This window comes from Aulonocara stuartgranti, assembly GCF_965226115.1.
Source record: "Aulonocara stuartgranti genome assembly, chromosome: 13".
Taxonomy (NCBI): domain Eukaryota; kingdom Metazoa; phylum Chordata; class Actinopteri; order Cichliformes; family Cichlidae; genus Aulonocara; species Aulonocara stuartgranti.
Window position 1 is genome coordinate 7,673,084 of NC_138949.1, and position 10,813 is coordinate 7,683,896.

A 10,813-nucleotide genomic window follows, 5' to 3' on the forward strand; every position below is an offset into this window, starting at 1 on the left:
CACTTGCACATCCATGCAATGCAGCGAATGCACACGCGCTTGTGATCTTTTGCTTTTTAAAAATGCGCTTTGCAAACTGATGCGCAAACCTGCGAGCACGTGCACACACACTCATTTCTTAAAGGCTCCGTGGGGAATCAACATAATCCAACATATCAATTTTTCTTAATCTATGATGAGTACAAACATCAAAGTAACACATTGTCCTTCTTTTTGTTTCTTACCTCTGCTAGTTTTTCATGTGGCGGCAAATGTGTTTTAAGCATGATTTCAGTTGCGCTGGCACAGTGGAATTCTCTCATTTAATGGGTACAAGAACATCTGGTGCCAGGGTAAGTCGTACAAGCAGCCCAAACATTGACTCCTCTTTCTGGGAACAGCTTAATGAGATCCGGTCGCCATTCAGGAAGCAATGCAGCGCATCACTGAACGTCTGGAATAAATCTGTGTTTTTGGCAGCTTACAGCAAGATTTGACCGTGCTACTCAGCTCCACCGTTGGGCCAGAGTTGAGGATGTCAAATTAACAGCTAACACTAAACAACATGCTGAGAAAATGTGACCCAGCTTCGGAGCGATGACGAAGGCAGACCACTGGAATTTTCAAAGAATGTGAGGTTACTTAAAAATACTCTAATCCAGCACTGGTGTGGGACTTCTTATTGGTTTGTTAAGTCCCAGCTAAAGTTCTCCAAACAAATAAACCCTTGAACAGTGCAGCCATTGTTTTCACTGACATTGCGTTGAGTTAAAATGGCCCTGCAGTACTAGCTCCATCTTGCTCCATCTGTATAACACATCACCTTGAAACACCAGGAGTGGGGATAGACAAAGAGATTTGCAGGTTTATGTTCAGAGGGCTTCAGGCTCATTCACTTTCAACACTACAGCCCTACACTAAGGGTGACGACCAAGGAATTTAGCAGGCGGTCCGACACACCGGGAGGTTAACTAGGTATCCTTTCACCGCCCATCTCAAGCTGCTGACAGACACAAAGGAGGTACATTACACTTCTATTAAATGACATTTAAAAATTTAATCAGCTCCAATGAGCAACTGTTAGTGAACAAGGGGGTCATTGTATAAGTGGGTAATGGTGCTGGCGCTGGCGCACAGTGTGTGGAACGTGGACCAACAGCGCTGGAGGGCTATCAAGTTTTGGATCTGGCGATTGATGGAAGACAACAAACTGCTGGCCAGGCTGCTGTTTACTGTGGCGTTATTGGGCCTGCTTGCTTGAAAATTTCAGCCTCATAAAAATGAGTGCCAGAGCATGTCCAAAATATTAGGCTGGCAGCAGGGTGGCAACAATGTGAGAGTAATATAACACCTATTTTATATCAATAAGCAGGTATATCAGATATTCTAGTGTCTGGCAAAGGATTTTAGATGGTGCATGTAGATTCTTTCAGAGCTACAACTGACCTTATTCACACAGGAAGGTGGAGGGCTAAGTTAATAATACTAGAAAGGTTAGCAACTTGTATCCATAGCTAGCTAACAGTGTTGGCATCCGTCTATCAGCAGTGGCAAAAATGTCTTGTATACCAACCTGTAAACACTTTTTGTCAGGCTGTAACACTGGGAATTGTAACATAAGAGTCAGAATTGTGGAATGGCACTAAAGTAAATATAGCTCTGATATCTGTTTGTTAAATGTAAATTTAAGGCTAGCATAGCTTAGTACAAAAATCTATTTTGCATTATTAAAAAAAATGGCATAAATTCCACAACTTTGGACTTTACACATTGTGTTAAATATCGACCTTTTGAAGTTACAGTAAACAGATTTACTTACCTTTAGAAAAAAAAATCCTTTTCCTCTATTAGCTTAAACTTTATGCTAGGTCAAGCTAACTGCCTACTAGCTAGTACAGTAAGTCTGCAGAAAGCACGCAGTCATGAGAAAAAATGTTAGATATGTTAGATATGTCTTTTAAGACCTCACTAAGTCCAAAAAAGTGGACCACATCAGTCCAGCTCTGAGGTCTTTACACTGGCTGCCTGTCCGTCAGAGGATAGACTTTAAAGTTCTGATGCTGGTCTATAAAGCTCTGAATGGTTTAGGACCAAAATACATCAGTGACCTCCTGACCCAGTATGAACCTTCCAGATCCCTCAGGTCATCTGGATCCGGTCTTTTATCAGTTCCCAGAGTCAGAACCAGACACGGAGAAGCTGCATTCAGCTTTTATGCTCCTTATATCTGGAACAAACTCCCAGAAAGCCTCAGATCAGCTGAAACACTCAGTTTATTTAAATCCAGGTTGAAGACTCACCTGTTCTCAGCTGCATTTGAATAAAGCACCAAATCCACACTTTAAGCTTAAATTTCAAAACTTACATTTTAACTACTGATTTTATCTACTGTTCTGATTTTATCTGTTTTGATTTTATATACTGTTTTGTTTGTTTGTTTGTTTGTTAATTAGTTAGTTTGTTTGTTTGCTTGTTTTAATCAATTTTAAATCATGATTTTTATTTGTTTGTGTTTCTAATGTCTCTGTAAAGCACTTTGAATCACCTTGTTGTGGAATTGTGCTATACAAATAAACTTGCCTTGCCTTTTAGCCAACCTTTGAAAATGACACTTGTGGATTTTATGATGATACATTTTCATTATAGCCAAAAGTATATTGATTCAGGCAGATGCTAATTTGAAGCTATTAACAGCACCATAGTGTAACTCATAGTAAAACTACAGGCAAACATTTGAGGTTTTTTGTTAGTGTTTTTTAACTGAAAATTCATCTCAATCATCAAAACATTTTCATTTTTATTTTACAAATGATTTTTACAGCATTTTGAATACATTCTTATGTCAACGCGTGAACACTGAAAATGCTCGAACACATTTTCCCCTTGGGGATCAACTCCGACGCATCTGTCATTTTATTAATAAATGAGATTATGAAACCACATCTGATCCTTATAACCTCCATCACACCCCTCACCCATCCATGACTCCCCAGCCTTGTTTGGTCATCACAGTGATGGTTTACAGTTTCCTTGTTGGCGCCCCGCAGCAGCAGCACCGCCCAGCCCGTGCCCTCTATGTGCCCCTGCCGGGTTGGCATCCACGTTGATGACCTGAATACCACGCTTGCATAGAAACCTCCCCCAAAACGGTCACCGCGGTTCATGTACGTTTGTTTATCATGAGGTGTGGAGGGTGTGTTGCTCAGGTATGAAAGTGACACCAGAGTGATGTGCATGGGTGGCATCACAGTGACAGTGTAAGTATGAATGTGTGTACATGTGTGTGTATACTATATGTTTAAGCATATATACTTGTGCTGTACCTCAAAATGACTTCATCGCATGTCTCTCATTGTCAGAGTATGTGTGTATCTTTGTGCACCATGTAATACTTCACTCCTTCCCCTTGAGGATTAGACCATTCATCTCCCGAAGCCCCTGTGTAGGTGTCTCACATGGTGCTAATGAGGAGAGGACGGAACAAGGGAGAGTCGGTGAGTGAGGAGGGAGAAAGAGTAAAAATAGACTATTCCGATGGCAGAAAAGAGGCGATAGTGATAGATAACCTCCATGTCCAAAAATCGAAGTATTGATGAATGAGGGATTTTCATGCCAAGAGCGATCGGGGCGTGGGCGGTTCTTTAAAAAAAAAAAAGAATACAGGGAAGGTAGAGATTGGTGCTTGCAACGCTGCAGGGAGGGAGAAGAACAGACGGCTTTTTTTTTCTCTAAAAGCAAAGCCAGGGACTCTTCCCATAACACAAATCAATTTACACCAGCCCGAGACATTGATTATAGCTGGTTCATTCCTCACATGGTAGCAGCAGACATCAAACAGACACTGTCAAACTTGTAAAACCACACGTCGTGCATCTGTGTGTATGTGTGTGTAGTGACTGTTTGTGTCTTCCCACTGTATATGTATGCTGTTCAGAGGACCAGATCTCTCTCCACTTCCCCAGTTACTCAAACAAGGGGATGGCTGCTAGGCAACGAAGCCACATCACATCACATCAGCCAAGCTGGGAGAGGGCAAGAGACATAGAGGGTTAGCGGGAGCGAGAGAGAGCAAGAGAGAGCAATAGAAAGAGGGAGGGAAAGGAGGAGGGAGTTTGGAGGCAGAAAACTGTGCTGGCAGTATTACATAAGCCAGCAGCCCAGTCCCACTGCTCACATTTATGTGGTTAGGCACTCGGAAGTGATGCCCATTAGTCACAAGTGACAAGGCAGGTGAAGATACAAAATCCAGCAGTGATTTTTAAAAGCCATTGTTGTTTATAATGGACGGCATTATGAACAGATGAGTCAAGCACCCCCCCACCCCCACCCCCCAAAACACACACACACACACCCATGCATATGTGCATGGATGAGGGCCTACTGTACCGTACAAACAGAAGATTGCTAACATCCCAGAGGGATCATTCAGAGGGAGCAGATACACATGTATTAAAATACATCATGTACACACATATAATGATGCCATATGGAATGACGTGTTCATGCTGGTTCTTTTGAAGATGAGCAGGAGGGAGTGTTTGTGCCTGCATAAAAAGCTACACCAGTCAAGGCCATCATCAAAAATACATCAAAGGTCCAAATAATAATGAAGTGGAGCTGCTGCTGTGATAAACAGCATGTACAATATCCACCTATCTGCACTGCCACATGTATCAGAACACAACAACATGCTTTTTATGTCAAGATGTAACTGGCACATCTCTGAATTTATGAACCCGGTGATTGCGATCATTAAAAATATCCCTCCATAGACTCCATAGGCGATTTACAACAGAACGCTACTTATGCTAAAATATTAACTTTCTATACAGCCGTTTTTTATATGCAAAGACCTAAAGCCCTCTCTTTCTTTATCCGCACAAACTGCATTAATACAATTGGTGGTGTTAGAAGCTAGCAATGTTCACATTGCTAGCTTCTAACACTATGGAGCTATTAAACTGATAATCCGGTTGTTCAGTGATGATGCGACGAATCCTACTTCCGGGCCTAAAGTAGTCTGCGTTTAATATGGCTTTTGTGTTGTTAACATGTTTAATGTTATGTATTTTCTTCTATTTGATCTCAAAAAGCTCCTAAAACAGTCAGTGATCCCTGTTGACCTCCCTCGGCTTTTATTACCACTAATCATTTATTTAAGCTCAGTTTTTAAACCTTAGGATGTAATAACTACAGCACAGCCCATGCAGCAGTATATGAATGACTAACCTCGTATTGTGGATGGATTATCTCAGTTGTTCTCCTGGCTGAAGTTTGGTCCTTTTACAGCATCCTGCCATGCGATTACATTTGTTCCTGACCACCGAGAACACTCACGTTAACTTTTATCGAGTGGGAAAAAAAGTTAGCTTGTTTATATTATGCTAACCTAGCTAAGTCGCTAGTGGTCACGTAGCACATCATTATATACCAGCTAGCCCAACTTCAGTAACCCTACAAACGTCACTGCTGTTTAGTTTTCTGTCTTCATTTATGCTGGAAGTGATAGCAGAGCTGTACGTTTTAATTTGTTTCCAAAACCCCGCAGTCAGGACATGCTATATTGTATTTAGATAGAAGCTAGAGAGCTAACTCCCTGCTAACTTCTAACTCCGTTAAATGTCATAAATTCCGTTTTCATGGATGCCTGGATGTTAAACTCAATTGTTACACCTGGTAGAGCAGAACGCTGATCATTTTATTAAAGATGAAAGACTTTAGACAGTTTTTCAACTCTCAGTAATGCCACAGTGATCGTTTGATATATGGACCTGCAGCGGAGTTTAGGCCCAGACACGGCTAGTGACGTCAGACTGAACAATTGGATTATCAAAGAAACAAAGAAAGTTGCTGAGATTAATTACTTTTTCAAGTTGAGGTAAAAGTGATTTGTTAAACGGTTTGTTCTTTAAAATATACTTGATGAAGGAATGGCTAAAATTTTGGAAAACAAACTTAGAGTTAGATGAGTAAATAAATACCACTCAAACCTCTGTCCCTTAAACCTGAAGTCACGCTTAAGAAAAATATGAAACACGAGGAGACAGCTCACCTAGTTCAGTCCAAAACAGCAAAATAAATATTTTTCAGAAAATGAAAACTTATATCTTCAATTTAGTGACCTGCAGCACACTGCAGCACACAGGGATGGAAGCACCCTTCCTGAGACTGGTTATGCTGGAGGTCTTTCTTTTTTTTTTTTTTTTTGGTTAACTGGGAATTCTCCAGACCAAGTGCACTTACTTGGTCAACTTGGTTTTTTCTTTTGGTTGAAAAAAGTCTTACTTTTCCCACAATTGATAATTAACATAGTCCTGCAAAGCCCCAGTTGGCAAGTGGCTGCTGGAGGCTGCTGCACCAAAAACCTGATTGTCATCATTATCTTGTCCGGGTTGTTTGTAATTTGCATGAAAGACACAACTTTTACTTCGACTTCGGGCAGTCTCGATCTTCTGTTTGTGTTGAACTTTTCAGTTTCACTTCCACTCGGCAAGTGTTTGCAGACAAGTTTTCAAACTACAAACCTGACTGTGGCAACCTGGTAGCAACCAAATCAGTCAAATCAAGGTCTTCCATGCTGCATAATTTACCTCTTTGAAACAAATTAGATGCTTGCAACCACCAGCCACTTACAGCAACCACTTGCCAACTAGTTGGGGAAATAGATACTATTTTATTTTATTTTGTCTTCAAATATTGTAAATACATGAGTGATACCAGTCTGTTCTCCCCAACAGCAAGAAAACAGACCCAATACCCAAAACTAACTTTTGATTTAAAGCTCATGTTTCCATTGTCTTTTCGTCAGCTCATCATTACATTTTAGCCAAAATCTTCACCCCAACCCAAACCTCCATGCTACTGCAAGGCCGTCATCTCAGAGCTCTCTGGGGATGACAGTGAAGGGACGGACGGGACTGGAGGCCTCCAACTCCAGGGCTGTCAAGAAACAGTCGGGGGCCTGGTTGCAATCCCGAGACTGAAGAGCTTCACCCAGTCCACTCCACGCTTCGTGGGAGGTGCTGTGGATCTGAACCGCATCACGCAGAACCTTCTCGCCTAGGTGGACACGCCCAGTTTTCACCAGCAGACGGCCCTAAATGAACAGAATGATGGAGAGGTGCAGGAAAAAATTGTTTTACATTTACGTGCATTAATGTCACACTTCATAAGTTGTTTTCAAAACCTTAAAACTCTCTATGCACAGAAAGAAGTGTCCTGCTTAGAAAACAAAAACTGGATTTTTCTAAAACCTTTGGGGAAAAAAGTAACTAACGAGCAATGTTCCCTCTAATTTTTCACGTGTCTGAGCGAACACACAAACTCCCTGAGCGATCCCTTTGACCAATGTGAGCGACATCAGACGTGTGCACTTACATTTATGTTAGACTACTTTTAATTAACTGCTTTAGCCCACTTACAATAAAAATTAATAAATAAATCTTGTTCATGAACTGTGTAGTATGTTAACACTATTGGAAGTAAAAACACAACTTACTTTTTTTTTATAATTTTTTTTTTATAAAGCTCTGACTTGTATTATGAGTATGAGTCTGTGGTCTGGGAGAGAGTCCTGTAACTCTCTGTCTGCAAAATACAGTATATGATGACCAATGTTGGGCAATTAATTATATAGTTACTTCTTCAAAAAAGTAACTCAGTTTGGCAAACAACAAAGTTTTTGCAGCTATTTTTCTAAATGCAGCCAAGGCGGTTTTTTAAAATAAACATTTCAAACTATTTACAGAACAATCAGCTGTTCTGCATCAAATCTGATGCCACACAAATTATTTGTGCCACTCCAAAACATAATTTCTGTCCACTATGAGATAAAGGAGAACAACAGCCTGATACCTGCAGGCCTGACAGCAGGAGATGTATCACTGCTGTAACACCTGTAACATTCAGCAGTCGCCTCGTTGTTCTGACACACACAACAAAACTATTGACTACACTACACACTAACTACACAAGATTTGTGCTAAACGTCTCGAATCTCTCACATCTCAAAACACCGCCGTCACTCCTAAAACTTCCCCCCGTTTCTTAACAACAAGATGCCACGTTGCCATACCATTTTTTGATTGGTCGACATGGTACTTTTTTGGACCAATAGGAAAGGCGGGGACGGGGGGGGGGGGGGGTGTTTTTGCTCACAGGCCTTTTTGCTTATAAAACGCCGTTTTTACCGTTTCTTCCCGCAGTAAATATAAACAACGACAGTATTCAGGAAGAAAACCAAACATTGCATATTTTTATCACAACTCTGGTTTTACGTGGCCTATCAACACAATTTAAAAACTGGTATAAAGTCCACACTTTTTCCGTCAGTTGTTCCGTCTGTCCTGCTCACATCTCCAATGGTTGTACACGTTGTCATTAACGTGGCTTCACTCCACATCAGCCACGCCGCTTTGCTAACTAAAACACCGGTGTCGGCACATAAGGACGCTGTCATAGCCTGTCAATGACGTTGATTGGCTGCGTATATACGCGTCGGCTGAACTATGGGATAAGGTGGCATTGTTCTAATCCCATATGGGAGCAGCCAGTCACTTACTGACTAACACTGCAAAACATGATTGTTGAAGTATTAATTTTAATTTCATTTCAGGTTAGTTTTTTTTTGTGCACAACGCAGATTTTCTGTGCGCAGAGACCGTGCCAACAGTGCGCAATTGCGCACGTGAGCAGCTTAGAGGGAACATTGCTAACGAGTAAACTTATTTACATTTTTATTTTAAGATAGCTAGGTTTGACACATTAAAACTGAATAATAATCACTTTCAAAAAGTTGGAGGATAAAAGATGACCTTTGGCATACTCTTCACAGAATGGAGATTTTACATTTAATTTTAGTACCTAGTTGCTCATATTATGTTTTTACTCAAAATGTCTACCATCAAAACGCTTTATGGCATGATAAGATCAAGCTAGCAGATGGTGGCTTTTTGCTAAAAACCCAAATCTTGGATTAGAATGCCTGCTGTCCTGCAGACGAGTCAGGATGACAAAAAACAAAAATGTATTCAGCTGGGATTGTACAGCTGAAGGGAGAAAATCCACAAATGATGAGATTAGGAGCGACCTTCTGCAGAAAGATGATGCAGTATGTTAGTGTGCACACAGTAACACGTGCACAAGCGCACACATACGCTGATGAAAACTGATAGTGGGCTTAGGGTTAGCGAGAGAGACGGCCTGAAGGGATCCTTTAAGTAGATGCGAGTTACTTGCTCTTCCTGCAGATGATTTGCCAACGCAGACTGTCACTTTTTGAATGACTTAACTGTGTTTTACTGGGTTTGGGTTTGTCATAACATAATTATCAATTAAAATATTTTCAGACGGAAATAATAAAAACTGTATTGTTTAGCATCTGTGTACCTTTTTTTTTTTTAGCACAAATGCATGCCCAACACCGATAATCGAAGTCCGTGAGAAATCTCAGAATTATTGCGGACTCATTTGAACCTCTTTATTATTATAACAACAGTCACATGTTCCCAGAATGCTGTGTAACTCTATCCAGCCATACTCTACCGCTTATCTCCATTTGGACGCAGACATTTTATTCACCCCAGCTACCTCTTCCAATTAATCCAGGGGAATACTGAGTCGTTCCCAAGCCAGTTGAGAGGTATATTTTCTCCAGCAAGTCATGGGTCTGCCTTGGGGCTTCCTCCTGGTAGGACATGCTCAGAACACCTCGCCTAGGAGGCATCCAGTAGACATCCTACTCATCCAAGTCGGCTGGCTCCTTTTGATGTGGAGGTGCAGCAGCTCTTAAAGGACCGAGCTCCTCACCCTATCTCTAAGAGATAGCCCAGCCACCCTTTGAAGGACACTCATCTCCACCACTACAATAACTATTAGACAAAAAATTTAAGTTTTTCCCCTTAAGCAGCATTAAAAAAAAAGGATCCTCACTGATGTGAAAGTTACCTGAAAAGGTTTAATTCATGAGTTATTAAGTATTACCGCTATAATGACATTGCTCTACCAAGTATGATTTTGCTAATCATCTCCCACGCTAAATGGTGCCTTATAAAAACTGCAAATTGTCTGAATGCATATGTGATAGATTTTGTAGGTAAAAGGTTACAGGGAAAGATAAAGGTTTACAATGCAGCTAGCATGTCACACTAGGAGTATTTGCTTACCACCACTGTTAGCCAGTGGCATCCCACGAGAGCTCATAACAGACCATTAAAATTTGCCATTGTAAAAGGAATCTTTCTCCTTTCATGTTAAAGAGTGGTCTGCATCAATCCTTGAAATAACTACTATCTTGTTGCCTATTGTCTCTGGAAGCAAAATTTAACTCCGTTTCACAATGGTCTCACCCACAGGCCGTATCCAGGTCCCAATAAAAGGAGACCGGCAGCCTTTTCTGGTTGTTTGCACATGCACAACGTGGATAAACGTCTGGTTTTTGGCAGGAAACTGATGCGAGACGAGCATGCTAGACAAGCTGCTGTTAGCTCTGCTTTCACTGTCGAGATCAGTTACCGTCTGGCCATTGTGTGGAAACCTCTGTGATTTATGAATCTAACAGATAAGTTTGTTCTTACTATCTACCTAGGCCAAAAGACTCCACCAACACTTTAACATTAACATAAATCACTTGCTTGACTGAATGTACAAGATCAAACCAGCTGTTTTGTTAATATACCACTTTCATTTTTCAGTAATCGTTTTAATCCACCTGTACACACTGATGGTTAACCATGTCACACAGTTTTCAAGTCTTTCAATTCAGCTGTAGTTTTTATTTTGTAAATATATTTAACATACTTTTTAAAAATCGAGGTCAAGCCACATACCACTGATG

The 10,813-nt window shown here is 40.8% G+C and overlaps 1 protein-coding gene across 1 annotated transcript in view; it reads right to left on the bottom strand.

Moving 5' to 3' along the window:
- Positions 1–2,718: 2,718 nt before the first annotated feature.
- Positions 2,719–10,813, bottom strand: part of ttc7a (tetratricopeptide repeat domain 7A) — a 69,181-nt gene continuing 61,086 nt past the window's right edge. The window contains exon 21 of the mRNA XM_082556388.1: positions 2,719–7,075. Coding sequence (XP_082412514.1) covers positions 6,857–7,075 — 219 coding nt within the window. The 3' untranslated portion in view covers positions 2,719–6,856. The remainder of the gene's footprint in view (positions 7,076–10,813) is intronic.